The following is a 23,485-nucleotide window of genomic DNA, read 5'->3' on the forward strand; positions in this document are numbered from 1 at the left end:
AGCGTAGGAGCATGTCAAAGTTGACTTATGCAACAGATCTTGGAATCCTTGAGCTTAGGCTCCATGAATCACTGCCCCCATCTTCATGCAGGCAGAGAGAACTTAAATGGTACCACTATCCATCCAAGAGGGCTTCCCTGGTATCTCAGCTGGTAAAGAATCCACCTGTAATACAGGAGACCACGGTTCGATTCCTGGGTTGGGAAGATTCCCTGGAGAAGGGATAGGCTACCTACTCCAATATTCTTGGGCTTCCTAGGTAGCTCAGTTGGTAAAGAATCTGCCTTCAATGTGGGAGACCTGAGTTCAATCCCTGGGTCAGGGAGATCCCCTGGAGTAGGACATGGTAACCCATTTCAGTATTCTTGCCTGGAAAATCTCCATGGACAGAGGAGCCTGGCAGGCTACAGGTCATGGGGTCATGAAGAGTCAGACGTGACTGAGCGACTAAGCACAGCACGTCATCCAGGGACTTCCCAGGTGGCTCAGTGGTAGAGAATTTGCCTGCCAGTCCAGGAGACATGGGTTCGATCCCTGGGCTGAAAAGATCCCCTGGAGTAGAACATTGCAACACACTCCAGTATTCTTGCCTGGGAAGTCCCATGGATGGAGGAGCCTGGCAGGCTACAGTCCATAGGGTCACAAAGAATCACACGTGACTGAGTGAGTGAGCATGCACTATCCATTCAGTGTTATTTTTCCACCAAATATAGTAGTCCTTTTTGACTTCTCTCTTCACCTTACATAATATACAAAATATGCTTATAGCACTTATATGTCTTTTAAATTTACAATTTAATCTTCACAACAGACTTAAAAGAAAGATACAGTTATCATCCCTACTTCACCGATGGGGAAACTGAAGCATGGAGTGGTTCAAGTTACATAGTAGGTACAGAAGCTGCGGTTCGGAACCTGTCTGTTTTTAACCACCACCCTGCCCTGCCTATAATGGCTTGTAAGGTCCCGCATCTCTAGAACAGATCCTAAATCTGATGGCCTCTCACCATCTCCTTTTAGAACCCTAGTCCTCACTGCTGATTATCTTATTTGGACGTTGGTTCCTCAGTCTCCATTCTCCCGTACAGTCTGTGCTCCATATAGAAGCGAGAGAAATCTTCCCAAAGTGCAGATGGAATCGTGGACCTCCCCTGATGGAAACACTCCAGTGGCTTATATCTCGACCCCATAAAAGCACGTGTCCTTTAGATGACCTCAGGCTCTCTGTGGCCTGACCGGCCCACATCCTCTCAGCCCCTCTTCCTGACTTTTGAACCTGGTAAGCGGTCCTCATCTTAGGGTCCTTGTATGTGCTCTTGCCACTCTTTCCCTGATCTTATCATGGCAGGCTTCTGGTCAGTCACATCCCAGCCCAGAGAATAGACCATCGCTCACACACTTCCGTGCACATCGACTTACTCTGGTTTTTAAAGTTTGTATCAGGACCTTAAATTTCTTCTTGTTTACTTATGTATCTCCAGAACTAGCATCTAAGGTCCTCGATGGCAGGGACTTTGTCTGCCTCAGTTTCTGGTGTCTAGAGGGGGACCTGGTGCTGGGTAGGCTGACAGGTACCTCTGGGAGCTCTGGGGTTGAACAGTGCCTGCTTCTGATGCAGCCCCTCTATGCTGTTCACCAGGGCCAGTCACTGTTCGGCCTGTGCTTTCAGTTTTCAGCAGCTTCGGGTTGAAGCCTCGTTCACCAGTGGGCCCTTCCCGGCTAGAGCTGTTGGGGTGTTCGTTACGTCTCAGTCATTTGCGTGTCATTGGCAGTATCTTTGTCACATCTGCAGTCCTCCATATGTGACTCGTGACCCTGCTATTTTCCTTAAACTGTCTAAAAGTACATGAAATAGAAACTTAACATCACAGTGGACATGGAAAAGAAAACCAGTATTCTTGTACATAAGTGACTGTAAAAGTGTAATATATACTAATTAAAAATGCCATTGCATGTATCACTTAAAATTGTCAAGACCTTGGTTTTAGGCACTGCTTTTCTCTGTTCTGGAGGTACTGAGGGGTTGATAAATATGTGTTCTGTTGTAATCTTGAACTTGAAGCCTATCATTTGAAAGTTGACCCTATAACAGCTCCGGGAGCAGCAGCTGTGTCCGACTGGCACGTCCCCCAAAGCCAGGCCAGCTGAGCCTAGTTGTCTCTCCATGGCTTTAAGGCGCAGCAGGTTTTGGTATTTGTCAGTATCCATTTTCAGTGTTGATGTGCGCAGGATAAGGAGTGTCTTGAACCAGTTTGAGCGCCATTTGAAATCCTTTTCTCCTTACGCAGAACTGATTGCAGCACACAGATGATGGACATTTCTTTATGTTTGAAACGACCATCCTGGTTGGTGGACAGCAAGAGAGTGAGGATGACTTCACATTTCCAGTGGCTCTTACTAACAGCTGTGCTTCTGTATTTAACAAATCAAGTAAACAGCCAGAAAAAAAGTAAGTGCATCAGAGTCAGAGGAGATGAACTGATTGCAGCGTCATTACTGTTTAGATTAGGAAGTGATCTTGAGTCTATATTGGACCCTTCAGGTTGTGGTTAAACTTCATTTCTTTGTCATGTTTTAAAACGTACTTTTGGTTTCTTTTAAAAAGGCCCATAAAGAGATAGTTCTAAGTATTCTTTCCCCTTTAAAAAAGTAAGGTATGACTTCCTGTTGGAATAAAATAAAATTCACCCTTCTAGGATAAAGTTCTATTAGTTTTGATAAATGCATACAGTCATGTAACCACCTGCACAATCAAGACTCAGGGCAGATCCATCATTCCAGAAAATGCCCCTGTTCCTCCGCCGTGAGCCCCTCCCTGCCCTCCCTCCAGCCGACACTGGCCTATTTTCTGTCTGTAATCTTGCCTTTCAGAATGTCACACAAGTGAAATCCAAATATCTACTTTAAATTTTATATTTTTCATTTGTATCTTGTTTAAAAGCGTTAAGAATGTTTGTAGGTGTTACCTCGCTTACTGTACAAAGAACATTTTCATCCTCTGCCTCTGAGCTTAGTTTTTATGTTATTTTCATAAACATACCTTTTTCCCCCCCAAATTACTATTCAATAACATTGTTATGTTACTAATGATTTGTAATGTGTTTCTGATGTTTTTGTTTCCTATCTTATAGCTTTATAATTTATTGCTATAGTGAATATCATACCAATAATGTGTAAAAATTAAGGAGGAAGCCTTTCTAATAGATATTTATATAGAGAATCTGAGATAGAGTACCTTTTTTCACACTCTGATTGCTTTCCCTCCTCCTCTTTTCTTCCTGCTTCCATTTTTCCTCCCTATTTCCCTCCTTCTGTCCTCTCCTTTCTTTCTTTTCCATTGTCTTTTTAGAATGAGTTCTTCACTGTAGTGTTTATGTACTCCATGAGCCAGTGTTGTGTCAGTCAGTACTGTTAGGACTAGAATCTTCTGAACTGCTTGTCACCTTTTAGTTGTTTAGGCCTACACAAAATGTCTATTTTCCAGAGACTCATGTGAGTCTATTACCATGTATATGATATGCTTCATAAAAACCTAAAGATTGGCTATGGGATTTCTGTATAGGTGGCAGTCCGGTAACAAGCTATGAAGCAGTAGTAGTTAGGAGTGCTTAGAAGCTATGTTTGTGGTAGAAGAGATACACAGTTTTTATTTTTACTTAGAGCCTTAGAGTTACTTTAAAAAAATTTTTTTTTGTTTTTTTGCAAATGGGGTCACTGTAGATTAAAATTCTCCCAGGCCCTTTCTTGGTCCCTTCATTGAATCAGTACAGTCACTCCCTCTATTTATATTAGTTGCCTGGAAGTGGAATTTTTGAGGGAGGCCTAACCCCTAAGTGGTCTAGTGGTTGGCCCACTTTCATCAGTTTACTTGCTAGCTTCTTTAAACCAAAGCTGCAAAAAAGAAATAGAAAACCAGTCACTTCCTGTGACTGCAGGTTCATCTCTGCATAAAGAACTTGGGCCCTCTGCAGACACATAGCTTGTACTTATATCTGGGGATGGTTTTGACTTGTTGACCTTTACAGTACAGTTAAATTAATATGCGTTGTGTGTGTATGTGTGTTGTTTCTCCTTCTCCAGGTACTCCTCATGATTTGAAGTGTGTAACTAACAATTTACAAATGTGGGACTGTTCTTGGAGAGCACCTTCTGGAGCAGGTCGTGGTGCTTCTTATGAAGTTTGCATTGAGAACCGGTAATGGAAATACTTTGGTTAATTTAGAGTTATAACCTAAAGGTTCCTTGTGTTTAATTTTAGAATATAAAGATTTTATTCTGGAAATTTTTTAAAGAAATTTAAAATCCTAGCTCTCTGTTTCCTAAAAAGGTGACTCTTAATTTCAGTCAGGGTGGAAACAAACCCTTCCCTTGGCCATGACTTTGATTCTTTTGTCGTGGGCATTTTGAGTATGGGACACGCTTCTCATGGGCTGTGGGTTCTGATAAGCTGTGGGAAAGCTTGACTGGTCTGTCCTAGACTAATGCCTGCCTGTATCAGAGAGGTTCAAGTTCAGATTCCAATAGAACATGTCAGTAGTGGCAGCTTAGTAGACAGGCATTTACTCTCACGTAAAAGGTCCGGGGTGAGCAGTTCAAGGCTGACGTGGGTGCACGTGGCCGCGAGAGACCCAGTCTCCTGTTTCCCGTGGTGCTCGGCCGTCCTCAGCGTGTGGTCTCCTGGTTCAAGGTGCTGCTCCAGGGTGGCTGTCATGTCTGCATTCCAGGAAGCAGGAAGGACAGGAAGGATGATTTTCTTCAGAGACTCCCTGAAGAGGTGTCTGCCTCCGTCTCACTGGCAGAACTTCATCCAGTGGCCAAACCTATGTGCATGAGAGGCTGGGTGATGTGTTCTCAGAGCTGATGGCAATGTGCCTGAGTAAACCTGGGGTAATGTCACTCAGGGGAGCGGGGAGGTGGGTGCTAGGAGGCAAGCGGCAGGTTCTGTCACACCACCTTACCCTCTCTTGCAGTAGCTACAAGTCCCGGGGCCTGCAGTGGAAGCCCTCAGGGTGTCTGCAGGCCGGAGCACTCTGCATGCTCCTCCCTGACCCCGGCAGGCCTCAGAGCTGTTTCACGATGCCAGAGAAGTTCAGTGCAGAGCTCCAGGCACCAGTGTGCTGATGAGCGGTCCTGCTGTAAAGAGACATAAATGTGGATTTAAGTACACTCGGGTTTTTTCCCAGTGCATGTAGATTTATCGAGCATTAGTTGTGTTGTGCTCGTTCATCAGCCAAGTTGAGCTTGGTTTTGTTGCAGAGACAGCCCTCAGGTTTTATATCGTTGTTTTCTGCAGTGAAAATAAAGGATTACTCTTGGCTTGTGTCTTGTGTCTATCATGGGGTCATCTGGCATCTCTGCCCCTCGTCCTGCCCTCAGGGACCCAGGCCAGGGGACCCTCATCTTTTAATGCACTGGGACGGGGCAGAAGGGGATCACGGCCTTTCAGAGCTTCCTTCCTGACATGAGAGATGTGACTTCCACTCAGTTTCTCCATGAACAGTGTCACATGGCCGTGCCTCGCTTCAGAGGAGCAGGGAAGGGCCATCCTCCTTTGAACCCAGAAGGGGAGAATCTGAAAAATCTGGTAAATCACACTAATAACCACTGCAGGCCCTACAGAGAGGAAGTTATCCTGGCCCCAGGAGTTCACAGGAAGCAGATCATAACGATGCTGTGGATTAAGTGCTGATGGAAATTGTCTGTGACGGTCTGAGGGAGCACTGACTAAGGAGTATGAGGTCCAGAGAGGCTGTCAGAAGCATGGTTGTGGAGTGGGAATACTCAATATGCTCAGCAGAAATAGGACAGAAAGCCATTCCAGCCGGGGAGGATATTGGGTACAATGGTATCAAAGTGTGAAAAGCCTGATTTATAGAATTCAGGTGGTTTTGTGTTGCTGGCACATAAAGAAACCTCACAAATGAGGTTGAGAGGAGGCGAGCCGACCCTTTCAAGTCCTTAGTCCTAAGTGAGTAATGTGAGGAAGCCTATGCGGAACAGGGCGGGGATGCAGGAGGCACGCAAAGTCCTTTTGCTTGAATTAAAGTTTTTATGCGAAGTTAAAAATGTATGTGAATAACAGAGCATGTAAACATGCCCTGTAAAGATACAAAAGCCCATGGAACCACAGAGAAAAAACTCACTTTTGTCTGAGAGGTAATGGGTGGGAACTAGAAGCTCTTTGCAAGCAGAGCTGATGAGAACATTTTGTATGACTGAACCGTGAGCCAAGACAGCGGAGCAGACAGGCTGAGTTGAAGTCGCAGTGATGGGAACCCTGTGATGCTGTGGTCCACAAGTGGGCGACAGGTGTGTGAGGTGGGGGACAAGCCTGCCCAGAGAAAGTTGGGGTGGGGCTTTGAAGTGCATGCTGAAATCCTAAGATTCTGGAGAGAATCATCTCTGCTCACTCTGTTTACTTTCTGATTCAATCTGGTTAGTTTTACTACCACTACATTGATGGACTGACCACTTTCCTCTCTTTTTTCAGTCTTGAAATGCAATATGACCTGTCATATTTTTGTACACAAAAGAACATGAAGTATTTTTCAGTGCGTCTTTTGTCAATCAAGTTTTTATGACAATTGCACTGAAGTTTATCTGCTAATTGAATTTTGATTTCTTATATTTCAGGTCCCGTTCTTGTTATCAATTGGAGAAAAATAGTAAAATCCCACCTCTTTTACCTGGTGATTATGAAATAACAGTAAACCCTTTATATGAGTTTGGAAGTTCCAAAAGTAAATTCATACTAAATGAAAAAAACGTTTGTAAGTATTTGAAAAGAAAATTGATTTGAAAATATCTCAGAATGGTGACTTTGTTAGTATTGTAATGCTCTATAGCTGACAGAAATGTACCGTTCTTCGATATATGTTGTTATACTAATACTCCCATGTGCCCAGTGATCTCACTTCCAACTCTGGAGCACAGGCAAGATCACGATGAAAGCAAACTCTTCCTCTGGCCAAGCAGATAGGTGCTGCAGAGGCTAAGGTCCTTCCCGCAGTTGGAAACTTTCCTCCTCCCCATCTGCTTTGTTGATTTCTGCACGCCTTTCAGAATTCTTCAGCCGTCTCAAGGAACTAAGTCTTTGGCCATCCCTGCCCAGAGGAGACCCCATTCCTTTTGGCAGTCTGTATTTCTCTTTTGTGGCATTTCTCACAATTGCATAAATAATTTATTATGTAAGTAGGTGCTCCCCGTGTGTTTCCCTTATAAGAAAATAGGCTCCCCAAGGGCAGAGACTCTGTCTTTTGCCGCTAGTGTCTGGTCCAGTGCCTTGCACTTCGCCGGTATCGTTTACAGATGTGTTGACCAAATACCTAGGATATAATGCTTCGAGCTGGGTGGAAACATGAATAAACCCAGGCTGATGGAAATGGAAATTTTTCTGTATAGTGAGATCTTAAAAACCCTAGTTGTCTTGACTCTTTTAATAGTTGGCTAAACACCTGTATTGCCTTCTGACAACTATTATGGGATGGTGTTATAATGATATTATAGAGAGTCTTACAGGGACAACTTACACTGAAGTAGGGGAAAGAAAATACAAGTGATCTGGCCAGTTTTACAGACAGAATGCATGTTTGGAGTGGTCTGTGTCTGAGATAGCACAGATTTTGAAATGATAATAACAAGCATGCTGTCCAAGAATTTAGAACCTGTCTCATTTTCTCTTCTGGCTGGTCTGGGGAAAGTGCTATTTAAGGCTGTCTTCAAGATAAAAGAGAGAAGAGCCATGTTTGTTATTTTCTTTCTGTAGTTATACATGAGATCCATGTGAGATTATTTTGTATAGATCAGCCATGATGCCAGTACCTGCAGAGAAATATTGTTAATACTTGTATTTTGTTAAATAGTGTTAATTACATGTATTTTCTCTCTCTGTGTGTGTATATATATATATAAACAGTAAAGTTTATATTACTTTATAATAGGCTTACCAGACTATATAGAGTTTCAAGTTATTATGTAAATCTCCATTTTTATAGGTTGCATAGTATTCCATTGAATGGAGGTACCATAATTACACTTTGTCATTGATTTTTTTTAGCAAATTATATTTTATTTTTAGCAAGTTATATTTTATTTTTTAGCTTATTATACTACTTATTATAATCAAATGTGTGTGTGCTAGTCAGTTGCGTCTGACACTGCAACCCCATGGACTGAAGACCACCAGGATCCTCTGTTCATGGGATTCTGTGGGCAAAAATACTGGAATGCATAGACATTCCCTTCTCCAGGGGATCTTCCTGACCCAGAGATTGAACCCAGATCCCTTGCATTGCTGGCAGATTCTTTACCATCTGAGCCACTAGGGAAGCCTCATTTTCTCATTTTAAACAGAGGCTTTGTAAAGCTGAACTAGATTGATGTCTTTTTTTTTTTCCCATTTATACATATATATGTATCTGTTCTTTTCAGATTCTTTTCCCATTTAGGCTGTTACATAATACTGAGCAGAGTTCCCTGTTCTATACAGTTACTATTATTGTTCAATCACTTAAGTCCTAGCCGACTCTTCATGACCCCATGGACTCCAGCACACCAGGCTTCCTTGTCCTTCACTATCTCCCAGAGTTTGCTCAAACTCAGGTCCACTGAGTTGGTGATGCCATCCAGCCATCTCATCCTCTGCCACCCCCTTCTCCTCTTGCATCCTCAATCTTTTCTAACATCAGGGTCTTTTCCACTGAGTTGGCTCTTCCCATCAGGTGGCCAAAGTATTGGAGTTTCAGCTTCAGCCTCGGTCCTTCGAATGAATATTCAGGGTTGATTTCCTTTAGGATTGATTGGTTTGATCTCCTTGCTGTGCAAGGGATTCTGAAGAGTCTTCTCCAGAACCACAGTTCAAAAGCATCAGTTCTTTAGCACTCAGTCTTCTTTATAGTCCAACTGTCACATTCATACATGACTACTGGAAAAACCATAGCTTTGATTATATGAACAGTAGGTCCTTATTAGTTATGCATTTGAAATATAGTGCTCTGTGCATACCAGTTCCAGACCAGGTGGGGAGGGTAGCAGGAAGGGATAGTTAGGGAGTTTGGGATTGTCAGTGATTATTATCATTGAGATTTTTACTTCTAGTTTTTCAATATTATATCCAATGCTTTAATGAACATTTTTTGCACATCTACGTTGCTGAATTTGTGTGATGATTTTCTTAAGCTAAAGTCATAGAATTGGGAATGCTGTGTTGGAAACATTTCCTTTTTATGACTTGATATCCATTACCACTTGTTCCTCCAAAATTTTGAATCTTTTTGCATTCTCGCAGACATCAAATGAGAGCCTGCCTGCTTGTCTGCATCCTAGCCAGGACTACGCATACTGTCCTTCTCTCTTAATTTGGCCCCTGTAATCTGATGGCCCCCCAAATTACAGCATTGTTGTTTTTATATTTCTGTGTTTACTTTTTAAAAATTACCTATCATTGTTATTCTTTTTCTGAGCTATTTGTGTCCTTTGTAAATTTTCTCTCATGTTGAAAATTCATATTTCCTTCTCAGTTCACAGGTGCTCTCTGTATAGTATGATTATTGATTATGTCCTATTTGTTATAAATCTTTTCCCATAAATATTTTCCTAAATTTAAACTTGGTGGTGTTTTTCACACCACAGGTTTTCATTTTTATATAGTAGAATCGCATGATATTTGGGGGATTTTGGTTTTGTTATCATGCTTAAATCTTTCATCCATCTGGAATTATTTTGTAGTGAGGTATGAGGAATCCAACTTAATTTTATTCCAGATTTAAAAAAATTTCCCCAGGACTCCGTCAAAGAGCCAATTTGTGTTGTCTGCTTTTTTAGTAGGAAGTAAGAACATTCCATCTGGAAAACTACTTGAAGATAACAGTGTTAGAAAGGCAAATCAGGACGGACTCTAGGTAACATTTGATTAATAGACCAAATCTTACAAAGAGTTATTAAGTGATTAAAAATCTTGCAAAGACTTATTTTTGTGCTTGTCCTTGTCAATTAGAAGTTTATTGTGCATGCTAAGTTGCTTCAGTCATGTCTGATTCTTTGTACCCTGCAGTCTGCCAGCTCCTCTGTCCCTGGGATTTCCCAGGCAAGAATACTGGAATGGGTTGCAATTTCCTCCTCCAGGGGACCTTCCCGACCCAGGGATCAAACCCACATCTCCTACATTGGCAAGCATGTTCTTTACCACTGAGCCAGATAGCATTTTTAATAGTAATGGTTCTCATCATGATTAGAATATTAGCTAAACAGTATCCCAATGCTAAGTTATTACTACCACTACTCAAGAAAACAAATAGCAAATTACATGAATGTAAGAGAGGGAGGCAGGTCCATCAGCAAACCTTTGAACATCTGTCATGTGGAAGAGATGCTGTGAAATGGTATGGAGCTGTACATCAGAAGATTTGGGTACTTTGGCAATTTGCTGCTAAATAAAGCTATGAGAAATTAAGTTTTTTCCAGATCTTAAGATCCTTTCAAAAGTATATATACAGAGCAAAGAAGAGATTTAAAGTATATACATATATCTGATAAACTTCTGGGCTTCCCAAGTGGCACCAGTGGTAAAGAGCCTGCCTGCCAGTGCAGGAGAGGAGAAGGCGATGGCACCCCACTCCAGTCCTCTTGCCTGGAAAATCCCATGGGCGGAGGAGCCTGGTAGGCTGCAGTCTATGGGGTCGCAAAGAGTCGTACACGACTGAGCGACTTCACTTTCACTTTCATGCATTGGAGAAGGAAATGGCAACCCATTCCAATGTTCTTGCCTGGAGAATCCCAGGGACGGGGGAGCCTGGTGGGCTGCTGTCTCTGGGGTCACACAGAGTCGGACACGACTGAAGTGATTTAGCAGTAGCAGTAACAGCCAATGCAGGAGACAGAAGAGATGTGTGTTTGATCCCTGGGTCAGGAAGATCCCCTGGAGGAGGGCATGGCAACCCCCTCCAATATACTTGCCTGGAGAATCCCCATGGACAGGGAGCCTGGCGGTTTCCAGTTCATAGCATCACAAAGAGTCGGACACAATTGAAGTGACTTAGCATGTACAATACACTTCTAATTGACAAGGACAAGGGAAAAAATAAGTCTTTGTAAGATTTTTAATCTCTTAAGTTTCTTAAAAATTTGGATCTGTCTGAGGCAGAATAAATACTGTGGATCCTTTTAGAAAGACCTGGGAAAGCTCCCATCTTCTGATGTCCTAAGGTAGAAGGGACATGGAGGTTACGGGCAAAGATATACCAGCTTCACAAATAAGACTGATGATATTTTTTTTCTAGCTGGAAAGTTTCTAGAAAGCAAGTTAACATTGTCCTCAAGTGCATTTTAGCTGGAGAGAAAGGCAGATGACAGTTCATGGGCGCTTAAGGGAGCTTCCCAGGTACACGAAAGCAGTTTACTATGAAATCGTGAAAAGAAGTATGTTTAAACTTTTCACCTGTAATTATGACTGCTTCTGTTTTTAGCTTGAAATATTAGCTATGAAGATTTGAAGATTAGACTACTGCTGTTTCGATAAAATGTTAATTATGTGTACTCTTCAGAGAGGGAAGCATTTTAATAGAGGAGTGTTGCCTTAATAAAATAGTCTCATGTTGCATAATTTTAAATCATTATATTGTAACTTCTTGAAACATTTGAAGGATCCAAGTTCTTGGCAGCCTCTGCTGTCTGTGGTTGCCCTGAACTTGGCCCCACCTTGAACTTGGCCCTTCTGGCTCTGAATCAGCTTGTTGCTCCTCATTTGCTCCTCCTTTTTTTAAAAGCGGTTTCCCACTTAAACTTCTCCTGTAAAGAATCTTCCACTGTCTTTATGTAGCTATATAACGGTTGTAGTTCAGTTGCTAAGTCATGTCTAACTCTTTGCGACCCCATGGACTGGAGCATGCCAGGCTTCCCTGTCCTTTACTATCTGAAGGTTCACTCACATTCATGTCCCTTGAGTTGGTGATGCCATCCTACCATCTCATCCTCTGTTGCCCCTTTCTCTTCCTGCCCTCAGTCCTTTCCAGCATCAGGGTCTTTTGCAGTGAGTCGGCTCTTCACATCCGGTGGCCAAAGTGTTGGAACTTCAGCTTCAGCATTGGTGCTTCCAATGAATATTCAGGGTTGATTTCCTTTAGGATCGACTGGTTTGATCTCCTTGCTGTCCAAGGGACTCTTGAAGAGTCTTCTCCAGCACCACGGTCTGAAAGTGTCAGTTCTTCCACACTTGCCTTTCTAATGGTCCAGCTCTCATCCGTACATGGAAAAACTGTAGGTTTGACTATACAGACCTTTGTCAGCAAAGTGATGTCTCTGTTTTTAATGTATATGCTGTCTAGCTTTGTCATAGCTTTTCTTCCAACAAGCAAGCATCTTTTTAATTTCATGGCCACAGTCACCATCTGCAGTGATTTTGAAGTTACCTTCACCTTAACTGTCATTTGAGGAGAGCACAGGCAAGAAAGAGCCCTACCTACTAGAAAGCCTGAATTTTATAGAACAGGTTCATACCGTGCGTGTTTTCCATTGACCCCCTAAGTTTTTCCATATAATACTCATCCCTTGTAGGTGCAAAGAATTTTTGAATTTAAGAATTTTAAGAACTCCTTACTCTTGCTGCCTTTTTTTTTTTCTTTTTTAGTTTACCAGTTTTCTCCCTGTGAGAGGCCCTATGCTTAAGCATGGTTTTTCTCGTTACCTTTTGTAATGCAGCTTCAGAGCCAATTGCCCTGCCAGCATTGTTTCTTAAGAATTGATGGTTTCATGTCTTATTAATATGAATTCTTCATTTGTTTGAAGTGTCCATTAGATTTGTCCTTTCTTTTCCATATATGGCATCCTGAGCTGTATCCTTTTTACCATAGCCTGGCTGTCTCCTGCTGGGTCACGTTATCTCTTTCTCAGTTCCCTACAGGCCTTTTGCCCCCCACTGCAAACTAACCTTTCTGAAAGACTTCACATCCTGCCAAGTGCTTCTTAGATCTGCATGGAATCCCATTGGCCTCCTCATCTCATTACCACCATCCTGCTGCTATTTACTGCTGCCTATGCCAGTTGCGGGCTTCCCTGGTGTCTCAGTGGTAAAGAATCTGCCTGCCAATGCAAGAGACTTGGGTTCAATCTCTGGATTGGGAAGATAGCCTGAAGAAGGAAATGGGAACCCACTCCTGTATTCTTGCCTGGGAAATCCCATGGACAGAGGAGCCTGGTGGGCTCTGGGGTCGCTAACAGACACAACTGAGTGACAGCAACGTGCCAATGCCAGCTGTAGTTCACTGCATCCAGAAGTGGGTGACTTTCCCTAGTGTGCAGACTGTGACACTGAAGATGAGTGGGGAGGGAGCCGAGGACACAGATGGAAGGCTTTGCCAAGGCCAGCTTTACATAATCCACACACTGGAAGCTCTTTCACTTCCCTCTGATTTTGCCTGTTTGGAGATCCCAGACCCAGTGACACCAGAGTGTTGTGGGAATCCAGTTGCTGTTTGTATTATGGATTTGAAACAGCTGGCTGGTAAATAATTTCCTCAGATTTGGCTGATGAATCACTGGGAGCTGCTTGTACAAATAAATACATATATTTATTCTCTTTTCAGTACTAGGTATAAGAATATGCTTTACTCCTTAATTATTTTTAGATCAAGAAGGAATAGAGTTTAAAATTAGTTGATTAATGGAATTACAATATGAAGACCATTACTTCTTTTACTAAATTTTATCTTTTGTCTCTTTTTAAGCCTTAATTCCAGAAACTCCAGAGATCTTGAATTTGTCTGCTGATTTCTCAACTTCTACGTTACACCTAAAGTGGGATGACAAAGGTTCTGTTTTTCCACACTACTCAAATGTCATCTGGGAAATTAAAGTTCTACGTAAAAAGAATATGGAAATTGTAAAATTAGTAAGTTTAAACAAAAACAGATTTTTTCCTATGACAATAAAGAAACTGAATACTTTTTTTAAATTTTAAAGTGATTCTTTTGATTATTAAAGAAGTAGATCAGATATCTCTTTGGAATTCCTTAAAAACTGTATGCTATGACTATAAAAAATCACTAAATTAATGAAATAATGTGTAACAATTATAGGAAGTTTAGGAAATTAGCATAAGTTTAATCCATGATTCTGCCACTTGAATATAGTAAACAATATATTTGTGTATTTCTGTCTAGCCTTTTTATATGCATGTTTTTGCATAAATGGAATAAAAATATACCTATAATTTCATTTAATTATTATAAATATCTAGCATTATAAATATAAACATAAATGTTTTGAAACATATTTAGGCATAGTAATTGTTGAGAAATTTTGGATAAATCTGTAAGTTTGAATTTATCTCAATCCAAAATAACATTCTTATATTAGTAGTACTGCTTTTTTTTTTTAATACTGTTTATGAATAGTTACTTTATGGTCTGTCTTCAGTTTGTTCTTTGTCTGAGGAATAGTGAGTAAAACAGGTTGACAGCTAGTATGTGGGAATTCCCTCTTTATCCTTTTACTCTTTAATGTACTTGATATATGCTTAGTTATAGAGTTAAGAATTAGAAGAACATGATTTTACAATTTTTTTTGCCAAAGTTTATAGGTAAGATAGTACAGATAATAAATGGAATTATTCTGTGTTTCATAGTCATGATCTTATTTTTCCTTATAAACAACCTATATATTACTCCCTTGAAACAACAGCAGCCATAATTGTGGTCATCATGTATCCAGTGCTTCTGGTGATACTGGTGATGTAAAAGCTCTCTATATGTTAATAATTTGCATCTTCACAACAGGCCTCTGGGGGAGGCACTGTTAGTATCATCCCCATGTTACAGATTCAGATTAAAGTCTCAGGAAGATACAAATAAAGGAGCCAGGACTCAAACCCCAACTGACAGTTGATTGCAGACTCTGTGCTTTCCCTTAACCAGTAAAGTTTATATTACATAATCAGTATTGTTATCTTCATTTAAGATGCCCTCCCTCTCCTTTTCACCTGTGTAAACTGGATACACATTTCATGACCCAGGTCAAATCCTTATTTTGAAGCCCATTCTAATTACCTCGATCTAAAATGCTCTCTCTTTTCTTCAATTTTAATGTCAGTCTGATTTGCAGCCAACTTTGATGTCATCTAGCATTGTTGTCTTAGAACTATGGCTTCTTTAAAATTGTATTGTGTAGCTTTTTATTATGGTCTAACATTTGTATTCTGGGTTACTAATTACCAGCTTAGGATGACTTCTCAAAACCTTTTTCTTATTTGTAAAGTAGTGCTAATATTTGCTACTGTAAATGATATGATATTTATAAAGCTATTAACAGCTCTTCATTGTCATTACTTCCTTTGGGGAATAGGTGTTTTTCCCCTAAATTAGGGATGCTAGAATAAGAGGGATACTGTTTGATATGTAAGTGAAATCAGACAGAAATGAATGGAGATATTATTCTAAGGTTGTGTACCTCAGTGCCACAAGATGCATAATAAGATAGCAATGTCAAAATAGTAATTCCCTACTTTGGGGAATATGGTCTTTGAAGAAGAATAGCAAGAAGCAAGAAAAATAGCAATAGAACAAATTAATTTTAAAATGTTATTCCTTTGCATAGTAAAATGTGACATTTTTATTTGTAATTATGTTGTTAGGATTAGTATTTAAGGCAGAATTGCTTATAATCAGTCATTCTATGACAGATGATAATGCTATTATTTTGTAATAGTTTAAAGATCACTAAAGATCATGAAACACTACTAATATAAATGTTTCATTTATAAGTTTCTTTTATAATGTTTCACTTACAACTTGAAGATTTCTGCCCACAGCCTCACAAACAGCTGTGGAAGCTGTGCTCTGCATAGACCAAAATGTGTGTGACACCTGGTAGTTATGCAGGCCCGTTTCTTCCTCTTGTTTTTCTTGCCTATAAACAATGCATTTCAGTTCTTTTAGCTGGTTATTTATTGTCTCCATTTTTCCAGTTAGCACATTTATGTTACTCTTCCTCTTTTTTTTTTTAAATTTTCAATTCAGTTCAGTCGCTCAGTCGTGTCCGACTCTTTGCAACCCCATGAATCTCAGCACACCAGGCCTCCCGGTCCACCACCAACTCCTGGAGTTCACTGAAACTCACGCCCATCAAGTCAGTGTTGTCATCCAGCCATCTCATCCTCTGTCTTCCCCTACTGCTCCTGCCCTCAATCCCTCCCAGAATCAGAGTCATTTCCAGTGAGTCAGCTCTTCCCATGAGGTGGCCAAAGTATTGAAGTTTCAGCTTTATGATCAGTCCTTCCAATTAACACCCAGGACTGATCTCCTTTAGATTGGACTGGTTGGATCTCCTTGCAGTCCTAGGGACTCTCAAGAGTCTTCTCCCAACACCACAGTTCAAAAGCATCAGTTCTTCGGTGCTCAGCTTTCTTCACAGTCCAACTCTCACATCCATACATGACTACTGGAAAAATCATAGCTTTGACTAGACGGACCTTTGTTGGCAAAGTAATATCTCTGCTTTTTAATATGCTGTCTAGGTTGGTCATAACTTTCCTTCCAAGGAGTAAGTGTCTTTTAATTTCATGGCTGCAATCACTATCTGCAGTAACTTTGGAGCCCCCAAAAATAAAGTCTGACACTGTTTCCACTGTTTCCCTATCTATTTCCCATGAAGTGATGGGACCTGATGCCATGACCTTAGTTTTCTGAATGTTGAGCTTTAAGCCAACTTTTTTACTCTCGTCTTTGACTTTCATCAAGAGGCTCTTCACTTTCTGCCATAAGGGTGGTGTCATCTCCATATCTGAGGTTATTGATATTTCTCCTGGCAATCTTGATTCCAGCTTGTGCTTCTTCCAGCCGAGCGCTTTTCATTTTAAGTTTTAAGCACTGTTTATTAACTTCCCACGATGAAAGATAAGAATTTAATCCCGTCTCACTTCCCAGCCGCAGACACACTCTCCCATGCATATGCATTTATATGTGTGCTCATGCTCTTTCCACTTCCTGTTTTTCCAATATCATTCTGTTACAATTTTTGGTAGGCCAGTAATCGTTATTTGTGTTATGATTATATAAACCCTGTTCGAGCTGAACCAAGTACTGTATACTGTTCTTACTTTTTCCTTTTTTTGGAGGGGGTACATCCTTTCATATTGTCTTATGCTTTTAGTTTTACTTGTCTGCTTCATTAATTCAATTCCAAATTCTTTCTAGGTTGTATAAATCTAACGAAATGTTCAAGCATATTAATATTTTATCAGTTTTGCCTTTGTGAATAAATGTCTCTGAGGGCCTTCTGACTTACTTCCCAGCCTTTGTCATATAAGAGTTCACATGGATGCTGCCAATATTTGAAAAGCACAGAATGTGATAAATAGCTAAGTATTCTCATGGCCAGAGTTTTCTCAGAAGCTCCAGAAGCCTCCACCTGTAGTAGCCAACCCTTGGTTTGAAGAGATTAATACCTGAGCATGCCTGTAACCCATTCAGGACAAACCTCTACATGTTTCAACACATTTGTTAGAAAGCTGTGGTTCATCCTCATCCAGAGGATTCCTTTTTTATTTTTCTTATGGTGGACTCTCTTTTTCCTGAATTCCTTGTCTTCATCTTACTTTCTCATTTTGGTAGAAGCTTAAATTTATTTGCTATTTATTGTTGATACCCTGCTAACTGCAGGTAGCTTGCCAATATATTTTACTAAAAAAATTTAAATTAGTTATCAATAAAATTAAAAGACTGCCAGTTCCAGATGTTGTAAAGATCCAGAACAGTCGAAACTTTCATACCCTTCTGGTAGGAATGTAAAGTGCTACTTGGTAAAAACATTGAGATTTGACATTTCTGACGATGTCTTTATTCTACATTCACTCATGATTGCTAGTTTAGCTGGGTATAGAATTCTAGGTTGGAAATTTTTTCAAGATTTTGAAGCCATTGTTCTACTGTGTGTGTGTGAAGTCGCTCAGTCATGTCCAACTCTTTGCGACCCTGTGGCTCCTCTGTCCATGGGATTCTCCAGGCAAGAATACTGGAGTGGGTTGCCATTTCCTTCTCCAGGGGATCTTCCCAACCCAGGGATCGAGCTCGGATCTCCTGCTTTGCAGGCAGACGCTTTATCCTCTCAGCCACCAGGGAAGCCTGGTGTTCTACTATTTGTTTCTTATTATGGATTTATCTTCATCTGTTGCAGTGGACATTCGTTAGGCCCCTTTCAGTCTGAAAACACATGCCTGTCAGCTTGGGACATTTTCATATTTTATGTCTTTGATTTCCTCTGTTTTCTCTTTTTTTCCTTAGAATTTCTGTTTTTTAGAGATGGACCTTTCTAACCTTTTCTCTAATTCTCTTAGTATTCTTACATTAGTATTTTAAGACTTCTTAGCATCCTTAGCATCAATATTTTATTTTCTGAGCAATTTTTCCTAAACTTTATCTTGTGCTTTTGAAGTTTTTATTAATGTACTTTTTAATATACAAGAGATCCCATTTTTATTCTTAGTCATTTAAAAAAAATTTTCTGTCATGTTCTTTCATAGATGCAGTATCTCTTCTCTGAGGATATCAGATGTCAATTTTTTATTTTTCTTTCTATGCAGTCTGTTTTTCAAGCTGCTTTTTTCTTTATTTTGAATTTTGACTTTCATATTATAACTTTTTCTCACTTTCTGGTCATTCTGATTGCTGCTCTTATTTAAGTGAGAGTCTTAAAAAATAAAGCAAGTCTAACTGGAACTTCTTTTTGCCTGTGTGGGACTTGTTGACTAGTGCTTCATTATACTTGTTTAGGATGGACTGTCAAGCTGTAAAAATCTTAATATTATTTTAGGTTTTTATCTTGACCTGTTCATATACTCCTTAGAAAAGTTTGTTTAGACTCCTAACCTAGTGAATATGCACTTGGCTGTCAGTATCCTGGGTGCTGAGTAGGGTAGAAAGGGAGGAGTGCCCCAGCCTTTAGAATGCATAGTTAGCAGTCTCCCTGTTTTTAGTATGGTATTCCCCATTGTTAGTTCTTCCTAGGGCTATTAAATTCAGAGAAATTCTATTTCACTTTTACAAAGGGTTAATCTCCATTCTTCAGCCACGGTGAAGAATAGTCCTTTGGTAGAACAAAATGTGGAAGGGGATTTGAGTGCCTAATATATCTTCAAGTAACTTTTAGTCAGGCTACCAGTTTGGCACCTTACCTGCACTGTGCATTTCCAGGATAACCTAGTACAACCAGTTCCTGAGCCCTGTGACCTTTTTATGATCGAAATTATGTTGTTTCTGACTTTCTCGCTGGCGGCTTAAGATTTGCTCTTCTCAAGTCTTCTGAGTCAGTTACCTTTGCCCATCTGTTTTCCAGTGTCCAAAATCTTACTGGTGTTGTTTTTTCAATTTTTTGCCCATGTGCATCTGTGCCTTTTTTTTTTTAATCTTTTATTGTTGTTAGAGGAATTTCATGAAATAAAGAGAAGGAAATACATTTATTTAATCTGTTATTTTTAACCACAAGTCCCAAGGTCACTTTTAGTATATCTTCATGTATTTGATTAAAATCTTCCCCATTTTCCACAACTGAAATTAAAATTTTTATATTATTATCAATTGCATATTTAAAAGTAAAGTTTGAAATGTATGGTGCTTTTATAAAAAATATATCTAATCTAAAGTAATAGTTTATTTTGTAGAAATGCTCTTCTCTTTCTGATTTTAACTCTTGGAGATAAAAATCTATTAAAATTTTTTTTCTATGACAAATGGAGACCATTTTAGGCAATGGTATGTTTTCTCATGAAGTGTATTGAGTGTTTTATAATATGAATATCAGTGTAAAAAGAAGTAGGCCCTAAAGTTGAAGAAGTAAATATAAGTGAATCATAGTTATTGTTACTCCAGCTCTCCTTAATATGTTATAGAAAACAGTTTTACTTACTTTGCTGGTAATTGTATACAGTCTATTTTTTAACCCTAAAGGAAAGCAGAACATACTACTTGAAAATAGAGTTTTGTGTTTGTGTTTGCTTTGTAGGTGACCTACAGTACAACTCTGAATGGCAAAGATACAGTTCATCATTGGAACTGGACTTCAGACATGCCCCTGGAGTGTGCCATTCACTATGTGGGGATTAGATGCTACATTGACGATCCTCAGTTCTCTGGTCACAAAGAGTGGAGTGACTGGAGCCTACTGAAGAACATCTCTTGTAAGTGCCTATTTAAAAAATTTTGTTTCAGATGAATTAGATTGGTCTTGCTTAAGGGTAGGGCTGAGTTTAAGCTTTTAGTTCTCAGAACCCCATTTGGATGCAGAAGGGTCACCTAGGGATCTTCCATGTCTTCCATCCCAGAACATTTTGATTCAGAAACTCTGAGGCTTCAGAAATCTGTTTTTTTAAAAGAACATTCTAAGGGATTAGATAAATGTCTAGGTTTAAAAATCAGTTTGAATCAGCATTAAAGAACATTTAAGATTTTTATGTAATGATATCAAGTCCGTATTTTTAAAAATTAGCTCTCAATTTCTTGCCGATAGAGCAGACCCCTGTGAGCTGCAGAGTTATTGCAGAGAACATTGCAGGAATCTGCAAGTTTACCCCAAATCGTCTGTACATTGACCAAAACTCATATGCAGGTATAATGTTGGCAGTGTGAGAAAGGGCCTGGAATACTGTTGACAGTAAAATGAAGCCCTTAAAAAGGCTGGGGATCATTATGGATTATTCACTCTAGTGACTATATGGAGAAATGGCCAGAGGAAGGAGGGACTAGGAGCAGGCAGACTAATAAGAATCTTGTAGTTCAGCAAAAGACAAGTATGAAGTAGGATAGCTGGGTTTAGAAATGAAAAGGAGGAGAGGTGTGAAAACACTGAAAAGGCAGAATCAGTGACTGTGTATTTGGCAGGGGAAAAACAGAGCCAAAAAAGGTTATTGGTTTGGGCATCTGGGTATCTGGTGATTCTGTCCAATGAGACAGAACAATATGAACAAACTGGGTAGGAAAGATAAATTTAATGTGTTGAGTATTAAGTTTGAGATAGCTGTGAAGTGTCTGGGAGCAACTTCTTATTGTCAGTTGGGAATACAAGTTCAGCATCCAGGTGATTAGTTGGAACTGGAATTATCTAGTTGATCTCTGAACAAATGGAGGTAAGGGGCTCTGACCCTCTGTGCAGTGGAAAGTCCATATGTAATTTATAGTTGGCCTCTGCACCCGAGGAACCCCCATATCTGTGGTTTCACACCCAAAGATTCAACCAACCACAAATCCTGTCCTATTTACTATTGAAAAAAATCCATGTAAAAGTGAACCCAGGCAGTTCAAACCTGTATTGTTCAAGGGTCAACTGTGTATTTGAGAATCATTAATATACGTGATAGGAATTTTTTTAAATCTTGGAGGCTAACATAACTCAAGGAAAGGGGCATGAAGACCAAGGACAGATCCCTTAGAAGCTAGTATGAGGAGGGATGATGGAAGAAAGAGGCCAGCAAAGCAAATAGCAGCCAGAGTGTTAAGAGTAGCAAAAGTCAGTAGTCTACACCCCAAGAGAGAAGGGAATTTTGAAAAGGAAGACTTTAGGCAACATACCAGATGCTCTGGAAGTTGAAGGAAAGATTACTAAGAAGTGGCCATTTGATTGGGCAGTTGGGCCATGGAACCATTTTAAGAAGTAGCAGAGTACAAGCCAGATTGCAGGAGATTAAAGAATGAGTAGTTAGAAAGGAGACTAGAGATACTTTTCTTAAATTGGCTACTTAGGAAAATAAAAACAAAGGGGTGGCTTCCATTAACATAGAGAGAGTTGGGCTTTTTTTATTTTAAAGTGCTTTTAGGATGTGGAATACTTAACCATATATGTAGGTTAATGAAAAGTAAGACATCTGATCTAAACACATAGAGTAATTTCAAAGAAGTGGAATTCTTTAACATACAGGTTTTTTTGGTGTGGATTTTTCACATGGTAGATATAAACCTGCTTAATATCAAACTTTGGACTTCCTAGATATTAATATTAACCTGTAACTATATACATTGATCCACAATCCCTTCCACTCCCCACTATCACCCTATCATAAATAAAACCACACACATTTTTATTTCTTGTGTATGTCTTGCTCCTTTGAAACCTGGAGGGGCTTTTTCTTTGAGTCACCATTATTTCAAAGTACCTAACTGTGGTTTATGTACACTGGGCTAATTTATGTAAAAGACTTCTAAAGTATTTATAATTCCTTTTGCTCTTTCTAGTGCCTCCTGATTCTCAGACTATGGTTTTTCCTCAAGACAAAGTGATACTTGCAGGCTCAGATCTAACAGTATGTTGTGTGACTCAAGAAAAAGTGTTATCAGCGCAGATTGGCAGTACACATTGTCCCCTTATCCATCTTGATGGGGAAAATGTTGCAATCAAGATTCGCAACATTTCTGCTTCTGCAAGTAGTGGAACAAATGTGGTTTTCTCAGTAGAAGATAACATATTTGGAACAGTTGTTTTTGCGGGATGTAAGTATATTACTTTTTTTTTTGAAGAGTTCCTGTTAATGTTTTTTGGGTTTTAAGGTACCAGCATTTTTGCTTGTTTTCAAGCAAGTTCAGGTGAGTTCTAAGCTTGTTTTTTACATAATTGTATCTGTATAATTTGTAAAAGTGAAAGTTGCTCAGTTGCATCCAACCCTTTGCAACCCCATGGACTATAGCCTGCTAGGCCTCTCTGTCCATAGAATTCTACAGGCAGGAATACTGGAGTGGGTAGCCATTCCCTTCTCCAGGGGATCTTCCCAACCCAGGGATTGAACCCAGGTCTCCCACATTGCAGAAGGATTCTTTACCATCTGAGCCACCAGAGAAGCCCCATATAAGAATATATGTGGTGGTGGCTTAATCGCTAAGTCATGTCCGATTCTTGTGACCCCATGGACTAGAGCCTGCCAGGCTCCTCTGTCCATGGAGTTCTCCAGGCAAGAATACTAGAATGGGTTGCCATTTCCTTCTCCAGTGGATCTTCCTGACTCAGGGATCGAACCTGGATCTCCTGCATTGTAGGCAGATTCTTTACTGACTGAACTACAAGGGAAGCCCTATAAGAATATATATATAAATAATTTGCAGATTTTATAATTAGATTTAAGACATTCAACTGCTAATTTTTAGTTTAAATTCTTAGTTTAAAAATAAATAAAATTCTTAGTTGACAGCTTTGTTGAGTCAGGGGCAGTTAGTATGTAATAATCTTCCATTGTTTAGGAATTTTTTCATATAGATTAATTTCTCACCTGATTAAAGTGTGCCTTTTTATTTAAAGTACCTAAATTAAAGAAATTGTAAGGATTTTGCTCAAAATCTTTCAAAAGCATAACCTGCACTTCTCTGATGAGAGGAGGGTGGCTGGAGGACATGGGAGGAAGAGTTCCCCCTCACGGTGCTCTGTGTACCGTGGACTCTCTGGAATGCAGGGGCATCTTTTAACATGCTTATACCTCTGTCCCATGATGCTTCCAGAAGTTGTCGGTGGGCTGCCCTGCCTA

The 23,485-nt window shown here is 39.9% G+C and overlaps 1 protein-coding gene across 4 annotated transcripts in view; it reads left to right on the forward strand.

The window, feature by feature from the left end:
- Window positions 1–23,485, forward strand: part of LIFR (LIF receptor subunit alpha) — a 110,233-nt gene that overhangs the window by 53,782 nt on the left and 32,966 nt on the right. For all 4 annotated transcript variants that reach the window (XM_060400477.1, XM_060400479.1, XM_015101316.4 and 1 more), the window contains 6 exons: window positions 2,289–2,449; window positions 4,081–4,195; window positions 6,634–6,770; window positions 13,719–13,882; window positions 19,987–20,161; window positions 22,209–22,463. In XM_060400477.1, coding sequence (XP_060256460.1) covers window positions 2,289–2,449; window positions 4,081–4,195; window positions 6,634–6,770; window positions 13,719–13,882; window positions 19,987–20,161; window positions 22,209–22,463 — 1,007 coding nt within the window. The remainder of the gene's footprint in view (window positions 1–2,288; window positions 2,450–4,080; window positions 4,196–6,633; window positions 6,771–13,718; window positions 13,883–19,986; window positions 20,162–22,208; window positions 22,464–23,485) is intronic.

This window comes from Ovis aries, chromosome 16, assembly GCF_016772045.2.
Source record: "Ovis aries strain OAR_USU_Benz2616 breed Rambouillet chromosome 16, ARS-UI_Ramb_v3.0, whole genome shotgun sequence".
Taxonomy (NCBI): domain Eukaryota; kingdom Metazoa; phylum Chordata; class Mammalia; order Artiodactyla; family Bovidae; genus Ovis; species Ovis aries.